A 25,952-nucleotide genomic window follows, 5' to 3' on the forward strand; every position below is an offset into this window, starting at 1 on the left:
TTTCTGAATTGGTTCTGATGGAACAAACGCTGCCAACCACTGGTGGGTCTGTGCCCTACCAGAGGCATGAAACTGATATTTCAATGACCAAGCCTCCATTTTTCTCAGATGTGTTGTTCATGCTACTTTACAACCTCTACATCTTGTTTATTAAGCCATAGATAATATCAATATCTGATTAAATTATGTTTGGATTTTCATTTTGAAAGTTCACTAGAGTCTCTAGATATAAATCTGGTGGAAATTTGTGACTGTAACTACAACAAAAGGGGGTTTGAGAAACTATCAGTCTCTGTTGGATGAATAATGAAGAATTCCACATTTGTAAAAATCCACAAGCTTTATGTTTTCTTCCACTTCACAGTTGTGCTTTACTCTGTGTTTTTCTTGGACAAACTCCAGTGAAATACATCATCTGTGGTTGTGAAATAACAAAACCTGAAGAACCGTAAGCAGTGTGAATAGACTGCCTCTGTAATGTCTCATCATCATTTTCTGCCGTCTTGTTTCTGGATGAATGAAATCTGATAAAAGAGCGCAATGCTTTGAAGTTCTTCCGTTCCTTTTGTCTGTGGATTTCCCTGATAGCTCTTCGTTTTTCTGTGTTTTGTGACTCTTGACCTTTTGTTTGTGGCGTTCCAGGGCCGCATCACGGTAACAGGCCTGCTGGACAGAGAAAAGGGAGATTTGTACACTCTGACTGTGGTAGCTGACAACGGAGGACCTAAGAAGGACTCCACTGTGGTACGTCGCTTCACTTTGGAGTTTTGCAGCTTTCATCCTAACATTCAGCTTCATTGTCATTTTAAATGTATTGTGTCTGATCTGTTGTAGAATAATGGCATTCTTCTTTTATCAAATGCATCCCTCTGTGGATCTATAGAAGGTAAGGTTCTGTTAGAGCAAAAAGCCTGTTTGTTTTTGTTCCATTCATTTTAAAGGTAAGTACCAATCTTCAACCTGTGATGGAAGCTATAGATAATTTTGCTGCTTCCCAGGTTTCCATCACCATTCTGGATGAAAATGACAACAGTCCTGTGTTTGACATAACGTCTGATACGTCTGTGAGCATCCCAGAAAACACGGCCATGGGGAAAAAAGTGGCAGTGGTGCTGGCAAAGGACAGTGATGCCGGCTTAAATGGACTGGTGAGGCTTTACTTTAGCACTTCTACTAGTCACACCAGTGATTCTGAATTTGAAATTGCCAGACATTTCTGATGCACTATGAATAAACTAAATATGCAAAGTAGCAAAGCAAAGATTTCTATCTCCACTTGTACATCTATTTTTTTTCTAACTTTAAAAACATTTTAAGTAAACCAAAGATCACTTTTGCAATCATGGAGAAGGTGGCACCACATGGAGGTTAAAGGTCATTGCATTTCATTTTGAAATCAAGGTGTAAGAGTCTGGAGGAAGATTGGAGAGGCACAGAATCCTGGTTGCTTCAGGTCCGGTTCAAAGTTTCTACAGTCAGGGATGGTTTTGGGAGGCATGTCATCTGCTGGTCTGGTCCGCTGGGTTTTATCAAATCCAACACCAGCGCAGCCGGAAATTATAGAACACATCCTGCTTCCCTCTGCTGGACAGCTTTATGGAGATGCAGAGTTCATTTCCCAGCAGGACGTTTCACCAGCCCACACTGCCAGCAGAACCAAAAGTGTTTCAATGGTGTTTCTGGGCTTGGTTAGTCATGAAAATGCCCTGATCCAAATCCCGCAGAGAAACTGTTGGGAAGAAGAAGATGAAAATGACTGACACCAGAAAACATTTGCATCTCTCATTAAAACAACCTGGGATTCCATAAAACTTCAGCAGAGACGCAGCTCACTCTCCTCCATGTCACTCTGCATTACTGCAGCTATTCATGCAAAAGGAGCCTGACAGAGTACTGAGTTTATATACTGTACTGTAGACAAAGCTTTCAGTAGATGACATTTCTTTATTAAAAGTAATTTCCACAGTCCTATTTACAGCACCATGGAAATCATCAGAAACAATAGAAAGATGCCATTTTAATGTATTTACTATAACAATTCAGCCTTTGGATGGATTTGTATATCCTGATATTGAATAGAAACCAGGTGTGGCATTAAGGACAGATGTGAGGGAAAATAACCCAACATAGGAAGAACTTTTGTCACCAACAATTAAACACACTGCAGTATTTTTGTATGTTTGGAGTAACTTGCAACATGGAGACTAGAACAAACTCAGGTTATTTTTTATTGGGTTTGATTTGTCACCGATGATCTTCTCTCAGGTGAATTTCACCCTGGTGGCTGGAAACATGGAGGATGTGTTCAAGATCAAAACGGTGAATAACAGCTATGGAGAGGTTTACGTCAACGCTGCTCTGGACCGGGAGTCCGTAGATCGCTACCTACTGAAGGTCAGGCAGCCGCGCTGTGTAGTTATGACATGTTTCAACCTTTATTGATCTACATTTTTAATATTCACTGTTTTGCAGGTCCGTGCCACTGATAATGGTTCACCGACCAGATACACAGACCATTCACTGACCGTCAACATCCTGGACGTCAATGACAATGCTCCTGTCATTGAAAGCCAGCGGGGATACAACGTCAGCGTGAACGAGGTGAGGATGAGGTCTATCCCTGGAAGCCAGTCTAAGTTTACTTTTCAATCATTGTTACAAAAAGCTTTAGGTTTGGAGATTCAGGCCCAGGTTTGCTGTGAACTTTGATCATTTTGTGTTTTGCAGAACGTGGGAGGAGGCACCTCAGTCCTGCGAGTGATCGCTACAGACAGGGACATTGGTCCGAATGCCATGCTGTTTTATTACATCACGGCTGGAAACCAGGACCTGACCTTCCGCATGGACCGCATGACCGGAGAGATGGTGACCCGGCCGGCCCCACCGGACCGAGAGCGACAGCAGGAGTATCGCCTCAACGTCACCGTGGAGGACGACGGCATGCCGCCGCTGTCGGTAAGATTCAGATACGGGAACGCTGAACCTAAATGTTTCTTACTTTTATTTTGAAGTTTGTCTTTGTAGTTGAAATAAAAGTTTCTATTTTGTACTCTGTCATTTCCTGTAAGCAACAAGTGTGTTATTCCTATGTTCTCCTTATTTGTACCTTATATAGAGGAGCATTGTCTTCTTCATATTCCTGATACATTTGACTGATGAAGCAACAACCAATGAAGTCATTTTTTGAAACAGCACATTTTATATTCAGACAATCAATCATCATATTGTTGATTTCATGCTGATCTTTGAATGAATGTGTGAATGAATAGATGTATGCATGGCCATAAGCTTCTCTTCAGGTAGGAAATTCATTTTTATTTTTTGACTCCATGCTCTGCAATGCAGGTGATTTTTTTGTTGTTTTTTTCAGTTTTCAATGGAGGTAAAGAAAAACTTTGATGATTATTGTGGAAAAACTGACATTCTTGTTGTGGAGAAGCAGCATGAAGCTGAACTTAACTGAGGTTGGCAAATTTCAGCCAGAAAAAACAAAGAACACCTTTATATGATCTTGAAATGATGCATAATGATTTAATAAAACTGAAACCATAATCTGAAGACAGTGTTGAGCCATACTTAATATCTGAAGTGTTTCATCTGTAATTAAACACTTCAGATATTATATGATTCTTCATACTTTGAGTATTAAGTTTGTTTCATTATCTTCAGATAACCAATTTTCACAATATACATTATCAGTCCATGAGACTGAATGATACAACCAAAAAGAGAGCAGTTATATAGATTTTGTATTTTCAGTTGACATAAAATAAAATTTTTAAATGCAACAAATGAACATACATACATTTCCATCATATTTCATGTTTTTCAATTGATGCAGTTTTAAATGTTGCCTCCTTTTGATCAGCAGGAACCAAAAATGAAATTTTGCCAAACTAGTGTCTGATAATATTTCATAGTTGTTTGTTTATTAACATATATTTTTCATTTTTTCATTAAATGAATGATCATGAATCTGATAACATGAAGCCATGTTCAAGATGAATCTGAAGCATAAAACAAACTCCATGTCTCACTGATTTCAAACAGGAAATTTTAATTTAGTCTTTAGTTACAGGACAACTCTGTGTTTTAAGTGATGTTTGACAATCAGTACCAATGAACATCTGTCTTATTGATGTCCTTTGACCTTAGAAAGTGATTTTCTGCTTTGACAGACAAAAGTTTTATTTGATTTTCTGTCTTATACCTTCCAATTGTTGTTCATATCTAATCAAGAGAAAATTTGTTGCTTGGCCGTTTACACATCACATTATTTTTATTTTTACTCTTTGCTCTCCTGATAAAGATCTTAACCTTTGACCTGCAATTGTTCAGATATGTTCCATCCAAAACAGTTCAGAACTTCCTCTTCCTCCATCACAAAATTATTACCAAATTATCATTTTTAATCCCTTAATTTCCTGCCAATATTTCTTTACTTCATATACAGTATATTCCTACAAAACTTAATTTCTACGTTTACTCAATGGAAGACTCGGTACTCATCACACTCTATGTAAGATAAAGCAAATAGTACACATATGAGCACAGATACCCCAGAAAATTAAAGGCAGTTCAAGCTGGCAGCTTAGACTCAGGAAGCTCGTTGTTTTGTCAACAGGAAAACCACAAGACATAGTTCCTAAAAGACAACAGTGAACATTGCCTTTTCTCTTTAAAAAGCTTTTTTGATGCGTCTGTTAAGATAAGAGACGTTGCTGCTATACCCTTCAGGACGTGGGTGGCCCAAATCGTGAGATAAATAAGGTTCCTGTTAATGTGCAGAGAAGACCTTCTAGCTCTGGCTCCTCTTATAAAAACATTGTTTTCATCGGTTTCTGTCCTCGGTGCCTGCCCCTCTCTGGTGAACAGCATCTCAGAGGCACACAAGTGGAACAGCCTTGTTTTATCTGCTACGACTCCCTGGACAGCAGCATGTCCTTGTAGAGAAATGGTTTTGTAGATCTGTCATTTGAGAGGAACAAGGACTTCACAGACGGCACACAATGCTTCGAGAGTTTCGTTTTTATTGTACAGAATACCAACAGGGCTGTTTAAAAGCAAGAAATATCCCCTCATGCAAGCTTTTTACAGTATAAAAACACACAGGTACAATATAAAAGTCATCAAGCGTACAAAAATTATTTTTCAGCGAAACCAGAAATCAATTCTTAAAACTTTAATCCCTTCTTTACACACAAATATACACCCACAAACTCGTAAGCAGGCTCACGTCTAAACAAAACAAAATGTTACTCTGTCCTATAAACCTGTTAAACATTTTCTTCTTCAGATGATTTCCGCTTGGCATCCGCTGTATGCATTTTACCCCAGATTAAAAATAACACTAAAAGTGGGTTAACAAAGTCACGTAGGCAAAGTGATGCAGCAACATCTCAGTGTTGCTATGACTGACATTTCAAACCTTTTGCTCAAAGTATTTAACAGTTTTGGCTCATCAGACCTCATTGCACACATAAAAAAGTAGGATTGAATCTTTACCCTGATAAACATAAACACAGTGAAATCCAGAGGAAGTGGCAGTGAGTTAAACTCCTGGAAGATTTTTCTTTTGTTTGTTGCGGTAGTATCTGTGAGGCTACATTCAAGAAAAATAAATGATTTTTTTCTCCATAATTATACACAGAGACAACAATTAAATCTTCCTCTAAAAATGAAATATATTTTTAATTATGCAAGTATGTTTAAGGCTATGATGCAGTTGTAAAAGTACAGGACGGAAGGAAAGTATTCAGAGAAACAGAAGCGGCACTCAGGTCTGTCTGAGGTAGCACAAAGGCAGAAAGGAATGCAGAGAAGAAATCATACAAAAAGAAATATAATGCCACGTTTTGGAAAATATTTGGTCTCATCACACCTAAAACCTCTTTCACAAAACAGTTCTATCATAAAACAACCTCTCAGTAGAACTTATTGTCATAAGTTTCTACTTGCTGGGGAATGGATATTGGGGAGTGCCATGGGACCAACTGGTGCCTCTGATGCACATCGGGGCCTTTCTATTGGAAATTCAATAGAAAATAATACGAGCACAGTTTTTGTCTTACACCAATGTGTTCTGCCCTGAACAACCTGCACCAGACTCATCTGCCCACTGAGCACCAGTGGCTCCGTCACGCCCTCACTGGGTGCCTCTCCCAGTCTGAATTAAGTGCTTGGTTTGGTTTTATGTTAAATCTTGTGTTCATCTGGTGGCACAGACTGATGTTTACAAGCTCTACATCATACCCCACAAAGACAATAAACCTCACATAAGTCGACCGTTGAGGTATCGTCGCAACTTTGATTGGTGGTTCTGTTAGCAAACACAAACATGACAAATGAGCATCTGAGTCTGTCTGTCTGTAAAATAAGACTGTAGCTACATAACGCTGTAGAGCCATAATGCTCGAACCCTTTGGTACGGCGAGTATTTCTGCTGTGCTTGGCAGAAAACGGTAGAATTATTCCTGCCACCTTTACCACCTTGGAGCCTCAAGTTCTGGCTTTGAACTGTTTGATGAAAGAGTTGATGGCTACATCCTGTTAATCTTGTCAACTTTTCAGTGCCATTGTTACCTCGCTTGGCAACTCAGAGTTGTAGTTTGACTGGCATCAAACCCCTTTTACCTCTCCAGTCCTTACAGAAAAACCCTACCAGACGATGTCACAGTCTTTGCTTGAAGTATTTTGTAAAAGAGGCCGTCAATGCCAGCTAACCCTTACATAAGTCCTGTTGATTCCTTGTTTGGAAGCTGAGAAGTATAACAGTGGTGGGTTGACTTTAACCCTTCTTGCTGCTTTGGTCCTTTCAGAAAACAGATAGATGGCCAAAAGTTCTGCTTTAAGAGTTTTGAAAGGGGCTTCAGAGTCTGTTGGTTTGATTCCTGAACATGAACTCTATAATGGCAGGTGATTTTATGAAACTGTTTATCTGACAGTTCTCTAATGACCAGCAAAAGAAAACTGCTGCATTCACAATAGGAGGTTTGATGGTATAAATTTGACCACGTAGAAAGTTCACATGACAGAGAGCAGAGTTCAGGCGATTTGAACTCTGTGGGGATTTGAGCTCACAAGAACTTGCTGCTTAAATGATTTTCTGTAAAAGCTGAGTAGATCACTATCCGCCTGCTTATAGGAAGACTCCCACTTTCAACACTTCTCACAAGGTTAACAAAAGACACCAGCAGAGCCAGGTCTGTGATCAGATGCAACCTGTTGGCCTGCAGATGTTGTTGCAGGTGGAAATGGTATGTGGGTCAGAAACGCAGCGCTCCTCCCTCCTGCAGTCCAGACAATGAACAGATGACAAATCCAGACAGGAACAATACGTGTTTATGCAGTTATTGTGAGAGAGCTCATGAGGATAGTATTGGTATTAAAATGAATGGAAGAACAGAAGAGCTGCAGGAATCTTTCCAGGGCAACAGTTTAGGTGAAGAACGAGCTTTAAATCTGCACCAGGTCTGGATTCTCAGGGATGACGTCTGAAAAGGAAAACAAGTGAAAAAACCAAGTGAGGACATAGAAATCAGTGGCGTCCGCAAAAAAACCAATCACTTTGAGACATTCTGCTGACAGATGTGAAATAACATATGAAGGCGTCTGCAGATTCAGCACTGCACTTCCTGCACAAATATGACAGAACTCTCCAAAAAGCGAATGACAACATTTGTGTTTTTCACGTTTTTTTTCACCACATCGATTCAAACGTGGGCAGACAGACTGATAAAATTCACAGAATGACTGGTGTTTTGCTGGAAACTGTAAAAAAGAGAGAAAAAAGCAGAACCAAGAGTCGAACCCAGAGTTGCAACATTGAGATAACAGGGAAGTTCATGTTAAACTCTACAAAGCTGAAAGTCAGAAGGACCAAAATGATGAAGACGAAAGCTGAAGATTCTTCACAGCACCAAACCTCAGTGTACGTAGTTCTACAAAACATCTGGAAGAGATATGTCAGCGGAAATCCTTCATGATTCAGAATACTTCATTTTTCAAGATATTAAAAATATTTGAACCTTCCCTGTTGCAGTAGAAAGCAACAGGAAATGTAGTGTTGTGTAGTTCTGCTACATGAAAGAGAAATTTTAGCTCAGGCCAAAACTTCAGGATCTGCATAAGCAAACTGAATTTACTCAGTTTTACCTCACAAAACTCACTCGTTACAATATGATAAATGAGAATCTATAGGATGTGCTGATCAAACTTTCCATGACTTTGATGATCTGCTGCTAACATCTCTGTACCAGAAACCACAGAACACCATCAGAGGTGTTTTGTAGTCTGTAGTTATTTGTCATTTTAAAAAGGAACATTGATATTAAATCAGGAGTTACAAATCAGTTAAAGTAATGCAGAGCCTGCTAGAGCGTACTGCAGAGAGCAACAATGTGGGTCACAGACCTCTGCACTGCCTGGCATTCTTTTTGAATTGCTGTGGAACAGCTTTAGAGCAAATCTTTCATCTGCTGAGATATGTCTTCAAGGAAGTTCAATAATCCACCTGGGAATGCCAGGAATGTCTGCCCAGGTGCCCGTAGATTTAAAAAAACACATCTGGAATGGAAACTTTTCCACGTTCCTAAGGTTTGATGTTCTATGTTCGGTCAGGGAAAAGCAACAGAAGAGGATGTTGGGCTGAAAACTGAGTAGACAGAAAATGACATCTGATGGGAAGAAGCTCTCCTAGAGGTGGATGTGACAGACAAGTTAAACCTGTCAGCTTTATCAGCATCTGCCAGGATGTTTAATGTGTGAACATGAATTTTTTTTTTTTTGCAAGACAGGATATTTCAGCTGATATTGATGGAGTCATAGTTGTACTGGATTGCATCAGACTCTAGATTTTGAAATTTAAACTTTCTGACTCATTACCTTGTGCAATACCTTCACACGATGCTGCAAGCACCGTTGTTGGTAGCTTGAGGAAGAAGTGAATCTGAAAACTTTTACACATACAAATTAGTTCCTCACTGCATCATGTAGAACAAAATGTTGTTTTTTAAAAGATGAACTAAATGATAATGTTCTCTTATTTAGTTTTCCAGTCATTTATGACAGTGAGAACTGAACTGATGGAGCCTGATTGGATCTGTGGTTCTTGAGTCGCCTCAGTTTGGCCAAAGTAAAAAATCTGAAGGTCCAACAGAAAGACAAGAACCAGCAGAACTCTGCAGTTTAGTGGGAAGACAGTGGGGAGTTTTCTTTAAAGAAAATGCTAAGTTTGTCTGACTTTTCAAAAGAGAATTTAGCCTAAAAGAATATGTAATCATTAAAGCAATCTTTTGTCATTTTTCCTTTTTCTCAATAAAACCCAGCATGGCAGCGAGGATTCAGTAGAGAGGATTCGGTTAAAGACTCAAAGGTTGATTTAGAGCTGAAGGTAAACTGTGTCAGGTCTGGCAGATGAGCTGAAAGATGAGATTAAATCCACCGGGGCAGTCTGCTGGTTAACTTTGAAAGTCATTTATGACTCAGCCAGAGTCTTGACCTAGAAAACCTAGAATTTAAATCAACCCGAAACCGGATCTACGCTTTACATTGCAAGCTTACACTTTTCTGCAAGGAACTTAAAGACTTTCAGAAAGTGCTGCTCGATTTTTCTCCTCTTAAAACCCTTTTACAATATTTATTAAGGATTAATGAGCAAAAATTGACAAAATACATTTGGAGGAAGCGTCATATGTGGGTACAATTATAATACTTGCAATAAGAACACCAATAATTTTAAAATGATTGTATTTTGTAATATAAATAAAACGAGGCAATCTTTCTTTCCTTTAATGCATCATATATCCTGTACACACCTGAAAAACAAAAAAATCTGTTTGGGAGGATTCATGCATAAATGTACAAACCCTAAACTAATACCTTTCTGAAGCTCCTATTGATCCATTTCAGTCTTGTTCAGTTCACACCTGGCTCCAGGTACAAATGAACCTGTTTAACCTGAAATAAGGTTCAGCAGGAGTTTCCTCACATTTACTCCTTTTCATCATTTAGGTATTTAAAAACTCGTTTTTCATTCAGTTTCCAAATAATTTACTTTCCAAAAGTATCAGTCAGGAGAAGGGCAGAAGATATCCACTGCATTATAGAACTAAAGGTTTGTCTGGCATGAGTCAGGGGCAGGGAGGCTGCCAACCTGCTGAGAGCCTGTAACACTGCCATATGTTGGATGAAGGAGGAGGGTCAAAAAATCAGAACTTGTATTGTGGTCGGATTAACCAAAGCTGGACTGTTGGGCCACAAATTTCCTCACAATCTAGTAGATTTGTAAAACTTCAGCTGGACAAAGTCACTAAGGCAAGACATGGGATGCTGATGGAGTTCCACTGGATGCAGAATCAAGAAATGATTCAACTATTACTCCAAAGTCTGTTACATTTTCTTTTATCTCCAAACAGACTTGTTTTTTTCTTTTCAACTGCAGTCACAATATGAAGGCACAGATTCCTTCTGTTCCTACCTTCGGATGGGAAGAAAACGTCGCCATGTGCGGGAGGAGAGAGGGGCGTTCCCGGGTCCGACAATAAGTGGCGACTGGTCTCAGAGGGCTGACGGGTCATGATCTGAGAAACAGTCCGGGTCTTTATCTGTGGGGATCCGATCTGAAACACTGGATTCTCGTGGCCCTGAGCTTCACTAAACACACAAAACACAAGAAGGAGAAGTTTGTAAGAAACCACAGCGTGACTCACAGCTCTGTTTCAAAACTCATCTGTTCCTCAGGACAGACGCCTAATGTTTGTCCCTTTGTAGTAAATAAATTAGTGAATAGTAAATGACAAAACAATGCCCCAAACAATCCACACATAAATGTAATTTCTGTAAAATAATCCTAAAAGAACTTCATTATTCTGGTCAAACAGGATCACTCGGTTAAAATGACCAGTTTTGCAATACCTGTTGTCATGACAACATTGTGGTGTTTTCACGTACATGCTTTTATAATCCTACCACTGTTATGTGAGACTCCAAATTATTCCCTCTCTTCACCAATTAGTTCCCACTCTTCTCCATTTTGCTCCTCCATGGACCCAAACATTGTATTTCAGATTATCTTCCATTGTACTCAAGTATTTTTATCAATGTAGCAGATACATTATTTTACAACTACTGAAATATAACTTAAGCTTTAATTTAGTCATACATTGCCTTCTAAGGAATTTATATTAACCCCCATTTCCTTTGATTGTTGTTCTGATTACCGTTTCACTCTTAGATACCGAACCAAAATAACCCTTAAGAGAGCTCCCACTGGTGCATGATATTTACTGGAGTCACGTCACCATATTTCCTTGTGGTAAACAATGATTACCGTAATCAAATAAAAATATTTCATCAGTTGTTAAAGTACAAAAATGAACACACACTGTACGAAACCCCAAAAGATTGGCCACAAAAACCCCAAAGGAATGAAACGGCGAGCGCCCGTTCTGAGGAGCGACTTTGTTTCGATACGCTGTGGGAAAACGTACCTGTCCATCCGCACCAGCTCCTGTCCACCTGGGAGAGAGGAAACAGGAAATGAGCCTTTGTGACTGACCTGAAGCACAGCAGAGTGAATGCGCTTCCTACTGTGTGAACTAGAGTTAATCCACCACAGCCACAGGAAACGTGTCACACCGAGCACTTTGGGAAACCCGGCTTTAAAACATATAGACGTGTTCTGAGTTTGTGTTCTGCTGTGAATATTTGCTGACCAACTTACAGAAGTCTTATGATTTGAAGATTTTGGCACAGTTAAATGTTAAAAATCTGATTTTTTATTTATTAGGTGAAAGAGAAGCAATCCAAACCAACCTGACCCAATGTGAAAGTACAACTCCCCACCTTTTCTATTGATGATTTAATGGTGATTTCAGCTCCACCAACCAGCCTGTGGCTCCACCAATATGCCACCATATTACTCTCAGACAGGAGAATTATAAAATCACATAAATAGAATCTGTCTGACAACATGAAGTAGGCTTAAAGGTTTAAAATAACATGTTATGCTCTGGCATAACCCTAAAAAAATCTGTTTATGAACATAAACCTTCCAATGTGTCTAAATTAAAACTTTTCCTCCACAGGGATGTAGAAGACATTCCAGAAGCTTCATGGTTTTTGTTCCCTCCAGGAGTAAAGCCTACCTTTTCACAATGTTTTTCCTTAGTAATATATAATATGTCCCTGAAACAAGGGTGCCAGAAAGTAAAGACAAGAATTCTGTAAGAAGGCAAGTAATTTTTCACAGCAGTGCATTGCAGTGCAGTACGTACGTCTGTTTGACCGTGAATTCTCTCGCTGTTTGTAGACCAGGATCAGAATAAGAGGCAGCGACAGCAGAGCCAGAATGCAAGCAGCTAAGGCTAAAGCCACGGGCACCGAGGCTGCTGAGGGAAAAGAAAGAATTTAAAAATAGAATAACTTTGCAGTCATATTCTGCTTTTAAAGGCCTGAGTTAGTTTCATACCTGGTGGAGGTATGGGATCCCAGAACGTGCAGCTGGTCACCCCGTCTCTCTCTAAAAAAATAAAATATTCACAAGAATGAGTGCTTGGGCCACTTTACTTTACTATACATCAAACAGTTCATTAGACTATAAGCAGATAAAAAATCTGGAGCCGGGATGAGATAAAACTTGTAAGACCCTCAGTAATTTTAAATTGTATGTCCAGCCTGCTTGCTCTGCTTACTTGGTGTAACTTGAAGAATAATGTGGCTGTGGGTACTCTGCTGGGCTGTCTGTTGCTTGTGATCGATCTTAACGTCCAGGGCTATGCAGCAGTAGCGGCCCTGGTCGGCGCGGGTCACATTCCTGAGAATCACCCACATGTTTTCATTCGTATAGTTCATCTCCACTCCTAGATTCGAGTTGTGGGTTTTATGGCTGACATTGCGTGGAGTTTCCCCTTTTTTACAGTGCAGGTCGGTGTGGGGCGTGAAGAGCCAGAGATCCCTTACGTGGTGATCGGGATGTAAGTTGGCATTTTTCTGGTTGCACACTAGCTTGGCAGTCACCCCCTCTGGACAGGTGTAGTACCGGTGGGCAGAGGACACGGTCAATGGGGAGCTGGAGTGGCTTGGTGCCACTTTCGCTGGAGAGAGAAGACAAAAACAGATGAGTCTAATTGTACTTCCTGGTAAAATAAAGGTTAAATTGAACATAATTTTAAAAAGATGGATTTATTTCAAAGCCGGTTGTGGGAGAGTTGTCACTGTTGCTTTGATCCAATATGAGTAGTATGGACCCTGCATGTTTTGTGTGGGTTATTCTGGCTGTTCTGGTTCTCCCCCAACATCCAAACAATGTGTTAGTTAACTGACCGTCCTAACTTCAGGTATGAATGTTTACAGCGCAGCTTAGGTGAAAACTGAGACACAGAACAGAAAAGGAAGGATAAACTGACTTTATACGGCGTTTTTTTACATTCTGTCAAATGTATTTTATTAAAATTTTGCATACCAGAAATGCTCAAAGTAGGGGATAGTTGTAATTTCTAAGAAAACTAAAACATTGTTTTTACAGCTTGAAGTTTCTTTGGTGTTCTTCTAAGCAGCTTTAAACATCGTGAGACTTTTATTTGCAAAACACATAAAACTCAGTCAGATTGGATGCAGAGCTCCATACAAACCAACTTCCCTGTCGATGCTGAAAAACATCATGTTTCACCAACATAATGAGTTCAGTTTTTGCTGACTTTGCATGTAATCTCATCTGACCAAAGTATTTCTATATGTTTGTCACTTATACGGCTTGTTGCAAACTGCAAACAACTATGAAGTACTTTTAGGTCTATCACCAAAAATCCTAATAGAATTCATCGATTGTTGCATTTTTAGCATGAACAAATGTGAAAGAGTTGAGGTGTTAGAATGACTTTTTCAAGGCACTCTATGTATTTGGGCTGAAGACTAAAATTGGAAAATGATTGTGAAAGAAAGAAGGTGTTTGTGTGCAGTGGAAAACAAAAAAAAACTTGAGAGGAAGGGGAAAAAAACTCCCCAATATTTATAGATTAAAGATGATGAAGAATAACCCTGCAGGAAAAACAAAAAGTCACATTTTGTTGAGGGTATTTTATCCCTGCAAGAACTAGATTTTTCAGAATAAATATTAAGGGAATTTACATTAGGAAGTTGCACAGAACCAAATAAAAATCTTCAGAATTAAAACTTCCAAAGTAATTCTGAAAAGCAGAGATCAGGGTTTCCATCCTGGGAGCATTTTGCTACATTACCACCACACTTCTGCTGTTGTTGGTGGGATGTTTTTTGCTGGTTTATTGCCGGTTGAACAGGATAAAATCTTTCAGTGGAAAAAAGGATTAAGATAACCATCAGGAGTCTGAGAAACTTTAGATCCCAAAACTGAAAGAGCCAGAAAGAACATAAAAATACACCTCAACAGGTACGATTGTAACAAGATCTTATGCCATAATGAATTTAAATATCAGAGAAATGTGAAAGCAGTTTCAACATGTTGGGGAAAAGGAAATCAAATCATTTTGGCTGCATGTAAGAAACTAAATGACCCATGAATCCAAAAGAGTGTGTGAACTTTAGACACCATCTACATGTTTCTCTTCAGTCAACAGAATGTTTTTCCAAAAGTTTGTTATGATTCAAAGTTTTTTTGGCAAATGTGGACCCTGACTGACTAATAGCTGTATCCTCCCATCAGTTCTTCATTTTCTTTTAGGAGAAACATTTCTTGCTGCTTGAGGCCAAATTTGTGTTGTTGGATAGATTCCACTTAAGTGGTTTCTTGACTGCAGTTTCAGCCCTTACCAGGCTTGCGTGTTGCTGGTATAAATGCATCACAATTTGTTCATGATTTAATAATTCCAAACATAAATGTTACATTTTAAGTTAAATGATCATTTAAAATTAAATTAGCTTTTAGATTATTTTTGTCTTGTGACAAAATTTGTTGATCTGAAATAATTAAGTAGGACCAAAACCAAAAGCATGAAATATGTAAGGGGAAAGAAGCCTTTTCACATCATGGAAGCGTAAAAATCTTATTTTGAAATAAGAAAGGAAGTAGTTTTTGAATAATCCTCTTAGCTAACAAAACATTCTCCAGCTAGCCAACAAACTAGCTTTGAAGAAGCCTCAACCACATTTAATCATATGTGCTGCAGCATTTTGGTTCTCTGTAGGAAACTGATTGAAAGTTGTAGACAAAAATACAAGAGCTGCCACCTTTTGTAACATAAACAGCATTCACTGATGCTTTCATCAATCCAAACAGCAGTGGGAGCAAAAAACGAGAATCTATTTTTGGGTTTGCAGGTGTTAAAAATTAGAGTTACTATGCCATCACTTGATTTTAAACCCCTACTGAAAACTGTTGGAATATGAAATAATTGGACAAGCTAATGAATTATTAATCTCTTCATAGTTTGTAATATAGATGCTGCTAAATATCTGGATTTGTTTTGAAACAAGACTAAACACTCAAATGTTTCTTCTTGTGTCAACTGTCTGGATTTGACAGATCAGGTTCTTCTAAAAAATGAAGAAGTAAAACTCTATTTATTTAGTGAATCACATCTTTATTTAGAAGATGGAATTCATGCCTCATACCACAACATGTCACAGACATAACACCACAAACAAACCTCTGTAGCAACTTGTAATCTTAGCATGCTGCAAAAACTGCTGGGTAAAAACAACCCAACTTGTAAACCAGTGCTGGGTCAAATATGGACCGACCCAACGCTGGGTTATGGCAACCAAAGGTTGGGTTACAACTCATAACCCAACACAAGGGTTATTATACCACTATATCTGGATAAAATAAATATTTATTTTAAATGTCACCATGTAAAAACAATCTGAATATACCCAACCACTGACCCAACAGAATTTTTCAATCTGCAGAGTAAATTTCTGACCCAACTCTTGAGTTATGATTTTTGACCCAATATTTGGTCAAACCAACCCAACCTAAAACCCAACATCTTCTACACAGCAAATGGGTTATGAAAATAGCCCAGAATATTTTACTGTGCAGCGATCCAGAGTCAAAGCTCGGCATTTCATGACCAGATTCTGCTGCTTTTGCGTTTTTTCCTGCCTTTGGGTCAACACGGTTTGTTTTCTTCATTTTGTGGCTTCAAGCCGCAGTTAGAAATGGTGCAACGTCTGCTGACTGAAACAAACACTGAGCTCCTCTGGAGCCAAAGTTTCTCATTTAGTATGTGATACCAATGAAAATAATACAGTGGAATGATGTTACCATATAGCGCTAATAAACATGTTGGGTTGTTGTGGTGTTGTGATGCAATAGCAGTTTATCTGCACATATTTGTATTTTCAAACATCAGGAAGTGCATGACAGCTGTGAGCCCCTCTTACATATTGTACCTGTCTCACTCATGAGTTCTGTTTTTAACCACATCCTGTTTTAACTTCTTTATACGTACTTGCAGTAAAATGCTTTAGAGGTCGTGTGTTTTCATGAACATGACTTTATTTTTGCTGAAACAAAATAAACGTCTGACCGAAGCTGCAGTCTGACACCTGCGCAGACACTTGACCACTCTAGAACTTCTCGAATATCTCAGTGAAATAAATGACTCCAGCACAGCCAATGTAAAGAACCAACAGAGCAAACCTGCCTGTGTCTGCAGCAGACTACAGAGTCGGTGCAGCATTCAAAACTGCGACGTGCTGCAAGGACAGGAAGAGTATGTGGAAGTGTGTACGAGCTAACTACAAAAAAGTGAGGGGGCGAGCAGCATCAATAGAGAAGTATGAGGAATAGTAATAGTTTAAGTCACAAGTTACAGTAAGTGTCTGAATATGTAGATGTGGAGGGAGGAGAGCGGCCGGTGGTGAGTTTGAGGAGTGGACTTCCTTCCTGAGTTTCTTCGGCTCCTGAAAACGTTCCCATCTTCTCCTCACAGCTAAAATCTGAATTTTTTACAGTTACTGCAGTCTGACCTGCACCATCCATTATGAATTAGCTCACTCCATCAGAGACTTTTCTAAACTTTCACACATAAAAATCTAAAAAGTGTGGCATGCACATGCACTCTTCCACATTTTTTATTTTAACAAGCTGATCTGACTCAGCTACATCAAGCTGAGTAAGTTTAGATGAAGAGCATACAGTTTCAAGTCTTGAAACAGATTCTCAATTGGATTTAGGTCTGGACTTTGACTGGGCCACTCTAACACACAAATTGCCTTTCATTGTACCTCTGCTAGAATCAGCTGACCGCTCCAGTCAGAAGTCTTTTACAGACAGGTTTTCTTCCAGGGTCGTCCTGTTTAACTCCATCCCTTCCCTCCAACTCTGACCAGATTCTCTGTCCATCCCCTATAGAATGCTGCTGCCACCACCATGCTTCAATGAGTTGATGGTTGTTAGAAGACCTGAACACATTCTTCCACATTTTTGCTATCCCCAACATGCTCCTTTCAAACTTTAAACAGGATTTCTTATGGCTTTCTTCTCACCACTTTTACATAAAATCTGCATCGGGTCCACAGATTCCCTTTCCTGCTGTTTGTTCTCCAATATCCTCCAACAAACAAAGCTGGACTTACTACCTATGGGACTTCTGAAGGCAACTGGATGAACTTATTACTCAGACGCATCAGATGAAAGGAGAGATGTAAATTCTTGATTTCAATTTGTAGAAAATCCATCCATCCATTTTCTGTATGCCCTTGTCCCTAGTGGGGTCGGTAGTGGTGCTGGTGCTTATGTACACCCTGGACAGGTCAGCAGTCTGTCGCAGATTTGTAGAAAATGTTTAAAAGAGTGTATAATTGTGCACCACTTTGTTTTAATCACATAAATATACATGTTAGTTAGAATGATGCTTCTTTTACTGTTTATTTAAAGTGTTTCCAAAATCTGCATACGTGGGACGTATTGCAACATATCTGAAAGTTTGCTTGGCAAGACAGCTGTTTCAGCAACTTCCTGGGATTTAACTAGACTTTGGTCATGAACATGGTGCGTTTAAGTTTCAGAGAATGCACACATGCTCCAAGCAAGGAAAGCATTCTGGGGTTTGGGCTTAAATCAGGAAGCACAGCAGCTCGTTTAAGCGCAGTTTAAAATGTTTCGCTAACAATCAGCTGGAAAGGAAGTACAGTAGCTTAATATGCTGCAACCTTTGCTCTTTGACTATCCGTGAATGTGTGTATACACGTCAAGTGTGCATCCTGTGTGTGCCTCGCAGTATTTTCCTGTCAGGCAGCTGAATTCTACAATCGCTATTGTGTGCAAGGAGAAGCAATAGGAAGAGCGTGGAGGGTGATTAAGGTGAAACTGGTATCCTCTGGCTGTTCCTGTCTGCTCTGCGGGACAATGGGGCGTCTCTTCTGTTTCACACCCACCCCGCCTTCCTCACAAACCCGGCTGCCTTTTCTCGCCTGATTTACATAAGGGTTGAGTTTCTGGTTGAAATGGGTTCAGATTAGAGGGTCACAGGTTCACACAGATTGTGTTTCTGAGATATCACTCCAACAAGACAGGGCTTTTGTGGGGAGGTGTTTGGAGGGAGGCTGTGAAGATGCCAAGTGAGTGTAGTTTACCTGTACCAACCTCAGAACTGTTCTGATCCACCAGAACTTATAAACACACAGCAAGCTAACTGATATCTGCAGGGAGAATGTTTCTGACAGATTTGTTGTTGGCTCTCTCATATCTAGATTTCTGCTCCTGTGATCCCCTGGGGGTCCCAGGAACAGGCCCTCTTTGTTTGGCTGACACCTGTTGCCACTGACAGCTTTCTCACTCTCAAAGTTGAAGCGTTTGATATCTGACTCATCTAAGGATATTCATCTCTCCAAAATGTTCCAAATTACTCCAACGCAACCATATTGCACTAATTCCCAGATCTTTCCCATCATAGGATTTCGGAAAAACCAGAAGGAGTGTCCGCTTCGTGAACAAAGAGCAGAAGGAGTTCTGGTAGAAACTTCTGGTAGGACAGTAAAAAGGGGATCAGCAACAGAAAGTGTTTGAATCTTAGTCACAGTAGGAAGTGGTTAACTGTCAGCAGGTCATCATGTTCAGAAAAGCTCGACATCTGCCTAAGGTTACTTATTTTCCATTTTCAGTAAAGCAATCTGAAAACCAGGACATCTTTTCACAGTGATTAGGTGATTTTTGGGTGCTTTCCCTCAAACCATACATTAGACTCGTGTCTATTTGTGGTTCAGTATTTGAAGATTCATCTGTTTATAGATTTTTCTTTTTAATATAGCTCCAAATTATTTTTTGGGAAATGTACGTATTTGCAGATTTTGTCTAAAATATTAAAAAGGAAGCTGAAATATCTTGGCATTAATCTACTTGACATGGATAGATGCAAACTACATCTCGTTGCTTGTACTTGTGACAGGGCAATGACAATAAAGTTGAATTCTATTCTATTCTGTTGGCCGGCATCTGCAAAGCAGCCAATCCAAAACCACCAATCACTGTCCCACTTGTACAAAAAAAAACCAGTCCTAGTACAGTACAAAGATTTCCAGTCCTGCAAAATATGGATAATCATGATACCACAACTGCAGAAATGCAACCAATCAGCTGGCTTTATTCTGACGAGCAGCAACACCTCAGTAACTAAAATCAGCAGCTTTGAAAGGTGATGGCAGAAATCTAAAATAAAAAATCACATCTATACTAACATTACTAGTGATGTTTTTTGTTGTTGGTTTATTCTGTGTGTCAAAACAACAAAGACATGAATCTGTGGTTTTCTACTTGCTAAAAAGTGTTACGCTTTACTGGCGCCACATGCTTCCTGAGGACGAGAGACTGCCACAAAGTCAGTGACTCTAAATAGATAACTTTTATCAGGTGGAATTATGATTTGAATTTAAGTGCAATACAGAACAACTACACCCTAATTGGAATTTATATAGATTAATTAAACTATACATTATGAACTGGATCTGTACAGCGACTTGTGATGACATTTGCTGTGAACTGATGATAAATAAACTCTATTGAAATTAATTGAGATTAAATGTTAGACATTACAGCTGTAATAATTGTTGTGTTTTATGATTTAGAGGAAGTAGGAATCATAGTTTTTCTTTAAACTAAAGAAATTAGATCATGTTTTTGTGTATCTTTGGTTATCACTATGAAATCTCACCACGGATCACCAAAGATAGTTTTTTCATGTTGTTCTTGAACAGTCAAGGCTCTAACGTCGTGGTTAATGCCGTGACCCTGGGCTGCTGAGAAAAATCACCCACATGGGGGACAAAGTGTTCCCAGCAGCGTGGAGGTCACTGGTGGTAACATCAAGACATAAATCGCTGCATGCTAAACGTGACAAATATGTAGACCTTTAAAGATGATCGCAGGCAAAAAACTCCCAAAACAATAGAAGTGCCCCCGCCTCCACTCTCCTGTTATTACTAATGCAGCACATGCAGGATATGCCCACACAACTGTTGCACAATCATTCACCAGCTTCCTCCCTCGCTCTGCAGGCGGCTTATCGTCAATGAGATTGATTACGGAAACCTGCTCCCTAATAAAGATGCACTCATTTAGCTCAGAATCGATGTGTGCACAACACGAACCGCAGCAGGACAGGAAGCAAAGCGGTAAAGAATCTTAGAGTGGTTTCGTAATGTATGGAGTGCTGAAAGTGTCACTATGTAATGAATATTCTTGAATTGAAAGTAAACTAAAAATAAATAGATATGAATAATTTAGGAAAGCATCCATGTCTTAAAAATTTAACATTTACAATTAATTACTTACAAAATAAGAATCAGACCAAAAAATTGGTCCCGTTCATTTGGAGTGTCAAACAGGCCACAATTTACAAAATCCTTTCCTCGATATATTTGTCATAATTAAAATTTAGTTGAAAATAATTCAATCTTATTAGGTCAAACTTTTACCTCTTACTATTTAGCATTTTTCAGAATGTAGTCAATTATTTTAGACGACCTGTGAGAAACAGTGGTTTGATCATTTTTAAAGGACCAAGATGTAAAAATTATCAAAAATAATCACTAATATTACTCATTTTTAAATTAAACTGAAAATGAACCAATTTAAATAAATAAACTGAAATTATTTTGTTGTGTGAAATATTTCAAACAGCCACTGTGCCTCTTTAAATGGAGCCTCGCTTCTGATTGGTTGACCTGCACAGTAGGTCTCCTTCAGACCAATTATCTTAACCAGCACAACATTAGTGATCCAAAGGATAAAAATGTTTATATTTTAGTGGTTTTTATTAATAAAATCTTATAAATGACAATTACTATTAATAGACTACTTAAATTAATTATTTACACACTTCAGTTACCATGTAATGATTTACTCTATTTACTTCTCACATTGTGGCCTTTTTGGACCTCCGTACATTGTATGTTCTTCATCGACTCCTTTTTTTTCTCTGCCATTGTCCGCAACAAGAAGCTAAATGCTTATCTGGGAGGAAAAGAGCCTCTGATTGCAGCTGGCTTTCTCTCAGGTCTTGCAGAGTGGAAATCCATTACTGGCAGAGGCACAACGACTGTTTTCATCATTGCCTTAAAATGAAGGAAACAAAGAGGAGATCACAGAAACGGGGTGAGGGCATTTCGAATCGGTCTTGTTATGTATTAATGGAGCCTCTCAGAAAAAGAGACTGGGAGCCTGAATCCCAGGATGTCCCAGTGTAGACATGTTTGGGCTAATGTTTTGGAGTCCTTACAATACTAATGACTTTTAAAGAGGCACATTAAAGTTACTGATATTTTGGTACCAGTGTTGTAAGGTGCAACTCACCAGATGGGATGATGAGCAATATTTGACCAAAATGAGATTTTATATTTTATTTCCTGACAAACTAAGAACTCCCATTTATACTTTTCACAAGCAGAGAAACTTTATTTTAAAGAAATAATCAGATCTAAACTTCTAGTGCCAAAAAAAAATACTGAGGTACTTTTTCCACAAATGTAACGTTTCGTGACTCAAAACAGTATTTTATACAATATCTGCAGGATTCTCTAAAATTTGAATCAAATTCCAACTTTCCTGTTTTGAACACCAATCATTAGATAGTCTCTGTGGTCATAAATCCTTAACAGTTCTAACGCGGCTAAGATTTAGAAGTATCTAAAGTTTTTTTTAGAGGTTTGCCAACCTATTGAGAAGTCTATTAGCCAATTTTGTCAACACAACCGGGCGAGTCAGAAACGACTTCCTTCCTTATGTCAAAATAAATGCTTTTTTGAGAAACCGTTGGTTTCCACAAGGTCAAGAGATTTTTATTTTTCACAAAAAAAAAAATCTAGGACAGATCTAGAACTCGTGGGAAATCTGAACGAGGCCCGCCTACTCCAACATGCGTCACATGAGTCTCACCACGCCCACTTCCAATTTCTGAAAAGATTACACATACAGACAACATCCTACAAGATGTACAAGTTTCTGGAGCTTCAGATGCAGATTCAGCAATTACCAAGATCCATAGTGACACAACGCCATCTATTTTTATTCATTTATTTGATTAGGACACTGCATATTAATTAATATTGGCAGAATTCATTTGCACAGTATCTAAATTTTATCCTAAGACAAATCAGCAGGAAAAACAAACAGATAGGAACTACTGGTGGGGACGGATTCCCTCATGGTCGATGCAGTGGTAGATGAAACCATTTCATAGTTGGGAGAGTTGGGTATGAAATAACCAAACGGTGACAAAGGGGCAACATGATCAGCACATGTCGACTGGTCCAGACAGAAGGTAATTATATAATCAGTTTGTAATTCTGTTTAGCTCCTATTTGGGTCATAAACTGGTAGTAAGAAAATAAATTGAAATTGAGCAGCAAGTTTAGGATGTATGTGAATTCTACTTTTCAAACATTAACAACAAACCATTCTGCAGCCTGAACACAATGGAGCCCATCATTTAACCCAAGAGTCCCGTAGGGAAATATTGACTCCCTAAATGGATAAATGGAAATATGTTTTTTTTTTTTTTAAAGTAAAAAAATAACAACATTTTGAGCACTTTAATTATTATTTCTATTTAAAAATAAACTAACACACACTGGCAGAGGGAAATTGTTTGTTTACAGGAATGAAATGATGTTTAAAGGGATGAAATTATTGTTAATGATGACCCAGTCAACATCACTCATTCACTTCTGACCCCTAAATGTGTCCCAGTGTGTGAGTTTAGCAACTCTTTGGTACTTTGAGATAATTTTACCCATATTTAAGGTGTTTTAAGGAATCAACTCCTTTGAGTTTGCATATCTAAATAGACTTATCCGTGGAGCCTGAGTGATAACAGCGCCTGCTGAGGCACCAGCTGCTCAGCTCTCTCCTCCAGCACAAGGCCAAATATGTAGAAAACCGCTGCTCATTAGGGCCAGCATGCCGCAATGCCTTTCTCCTTTCCCGTTATTTCTAGACATGTAGATAAAAAAAGAAAAGAAAAGAAACAAAGGTCGCCCCAAAGTGCTGCATGTGTTTCTGTTGGTTCCCCGCAGGGAGGGCCGTTTAAAGCCGCTCCGCGCCAGATGTTCCGTCTCAAAACAACAGCAGCAACCCGAGAAATGTGGAAAATGTTTTCACCTCAGAGTTTTTTACAGAAGCACTCCAGCATAAACTGTGATGCTGCGCAGCTGTTTGTGAAAAAAAGCTTCAGAGGAGAGGAGGTGGTTAAGTTACACCAGGCTGGAGCTGTCAGCATTAAAACACCATCTGGGTAGAGTTACTGCTAAACACATTAAAACTTCTCTTAAGTTTCTACAATAACATAATGAAAAAAGTCATAAATCCTCAGGGCTTAAATGTGACAACAAGTCCTAACACCCGCGGGGTGTTTAGAAAGTATTAAAAGGGTCAGATGTCAGCGGGATTTACGCGCTTACCTTCAGCAACAGCAACCAGAAAACAGACGATCCAAAACATGGGCTTTCTCAGCCAAACGGAAGTCCGTCGCCTCTCCATGGCCGGCAGGACTTTAAAAACAAAACCAAACGAAGCAGAAGTGCAGAATGTGCTCAGCTGTTGGACCTCTTTACTCTCTCCGTCTGTTCTCGTTTCACTCGTAGTAAAATGAAGAGCCGAGCAGAAAGGGGCGTTTCTAGTGAAACGAGGAGTGGTTAGGCCACGCCCCTTCTCTGGCTGTTCGCTCGGATCTCCTGAAGCACAAAAACATCGAGAAAAAATAAGGATAAAACATCTACATATGCTAAATATACTTTAAAAATCATCTAAAATTATTAAAGATGATTCTAGTCATACCTTGTTCAACCTTAACACATTAACCTCAAGATTCAATGTATGTTGGTAAATAAATTATCTCCAAGTTTCACCTTTAAGACTGAAATCAACAGATCAGTCATCTGAAGTCAGAACTCCAAGTGTTAAATGCAGAAGGTCCTAAAAGTCCAACATGGCCGCCTTGCATACAGAACCAACGCATGGCTGCAGTAAAACAAACATACAAACAAAAAACTATTCTTCCAATGTCTTCTATCTCTTCAAACCTTTAACAAAATACTAATAAACTATTATTGTGAATGCTGTAGGCATTAAGACTCTTGATTTCCTCCACTTTTCTACAAACACTTTTCACCGTTTAACTCCTTCTACATACTTGGCTCTATGTTAAGCAATCAACCTTTACCATATTCTGTTCATTCAGGAAAGTACGGCTATGCTTTTTGGTATCAACATCTTCTACAGTTTATGAAATATTCACCGTTTTGTGATCATCTTGAAAAACAAAAAACATTTCTGACCTTTCTGACATTCCCAAATCCAAGTTTTGACTTCAACACAACATTTAATGTTGAAACCAAAGGTTTACATACACCACATAAAAAGACACATGCACTTTTTCCACACTGTCTGAAGTTAAATCAGACTAAAATTCTCCTGTCTTGTGTCAGTTAAAATTACCAAAAATATTTCTGTTTGTTAAATAACAAGGAAAATGTGTTAAGGGTTTATTTATTTATACATTTCTTCAGTATTTGGTCGTATGTGGTCTATCTATTCTGTGTATGTAAAAATGTAGTTCAACTGTTCCCCACTCTCGTCTCTGGTTTCCTGCTGCCAAACTCAGCTCATTTTAGAAGTTCCTAAAATATTTCTTGCTGCACTTCTCTTTGGCAGTGTTTCTAAAAAACAAAGGTCAATGTGTTTTAACAAGTCATCCTTTGAGTTGTTATCTTGGTATCATGAGTAATCGCTTCACTTTTATTATCTTAATATTTCCCCTGAATGCCAATTAAAGCAGCTCAGTTACCACCAGTGGTGCATCTGTCATTGGTTGAGAAAATAAGGATTAGGGTAATACATTTCTGCATGCAGTTGTTAGAACAAGCTTTGAAAAAATAAGATGTTCCTTATTCCAAGTCTGCTTGGTATTAAGAACTTTTTTATGGTCTGGTCAGATAGTCTAGTAACTATCAGAGGTAAGATCCTCCAGAAAATGATCCACCAAATCAATCAGAATGGAGCTTAATAATCTAAATCAGTTTGGCCCTGTAAACTTCTAAAAAATTATGATACATGATGACCAGTGAGCAACTAAAATACCCGAGTGACCTGCTGCTTGTATTATTTATATCGTGAGTCAATTAACCTGTTTTTTGTTGTTGTTTTGTTTTTTGGGAGTTTTTTTGCTTATAGTAAATTGTGATTATTTTATAGTAACTTAACTGATATGAAATGACCCCTGGCAGACACTGTTGGGTACAAAACAGTGAAATCACAATTTGAAACCACAATTTCAAAACTATGGATTACCAAACGGTGAAATCCACAGCAGTGACCATCTTATGATGAAATAACATCTTAAAAACAAAGATTTACACATAAAACACTTTGTACCAGAGATTCAAAGTATAACATTTTTTAAGACTGTGGAACAAACTCATAAAGAAGCAAAGGGGCTTATTGGCTCATGGGTGTTGGTTTTCCTCACACCATTTAC

General features: G+C 38.8%; 2 protein-coding genes across 6 annotated transcripts in view; one reads left to right on the forward strand and one right to left on the reverse strand.

Annotated features, from left to right (window-relative positions):
* Positions 1–25,952, forward strand: part of cdh23 (cadherin-related 23) — a 195,517-nt gene that overhangs the window by 147,311 nt on the left and 22,254 nt on the right. For 3 of the 4 annotated variants that reach the window (XM_032552272.1, XM_032552270.1, XM_032552271.1), the window contains exons 32-37: positions 643–744; positions 884–886; positions 999–1,148; positions 2,266–2,394; positions 2,473–2,601; positions 2,728–2,955. In XM_032552272.1, coding sequence (XP_032408163.1) covers positions 643–744; positions 884–886; positions 999–1,148; positions 2,266–2,394; positions 2,473–2,601; positions 2,728–2,955 — 741 coding nt within the window. Of the gene's footprint in view, positions 1–642; positions 745–834; positions 887–998; positions 1,149–2,265; positions 2,395–2,472; positions 2,602–2,727; positions 2,956–25,952 lie in introns of those variants that run through there. The other variant, XM_032552273.1, reaches the window with a different exon arrangement.
* Positions 5,011–24,074, reverse strand: vsir (V-set immunoregulatory receptor). 2 transcript variants are annotated; one of them, XM_032552277.1, is made up of 7 exons: positions 23,878–24,074; positions 12,693–13,094; positions 12,470–12,520; positions 12,276–12,386; positions 11,490–11,517; positions 10,478–10,653; positions 5,011–7,493 (listed from the first exon to the last, which is right to left on the reverse strand). In XM_032552277.1, the coding sequence occupies exons 1-7, from the start codon at positions 23,954–23,956 to the stop codon at positions 7,456–7,458; spliced, it is 885 nt and encodes a 294-aa protein (XP_032408168.1). In that variant the 5' UTR covers positions 23,957–24,074; the 3' UTR covers positions 5,011–7,455. The 2 variants fall into 2 exon arrangements, with proteins under 2 accessions (XP_032408168.1, XP_032408167.1); XM_032552276.1 differs by having other exon boundaries at positions 12,276–12,389.

Source organism: Xiphophorus hellerii, chromosome 22, assembly GCF_003331165.1.
Source record: "Xiphophorus hellerii strain 12219 chromosome 22, Xiphophorus_hellerii-4.1, whole genome shotgun sequence".
In the NCBI taxonomy this organism is placed as follows: Eukaryota; Metazoa; Chordata; class Actinopteri; order Cyprinodontiformes; family Poeciliidae; genus Xiphophorus; species Xiphophorus hellerii.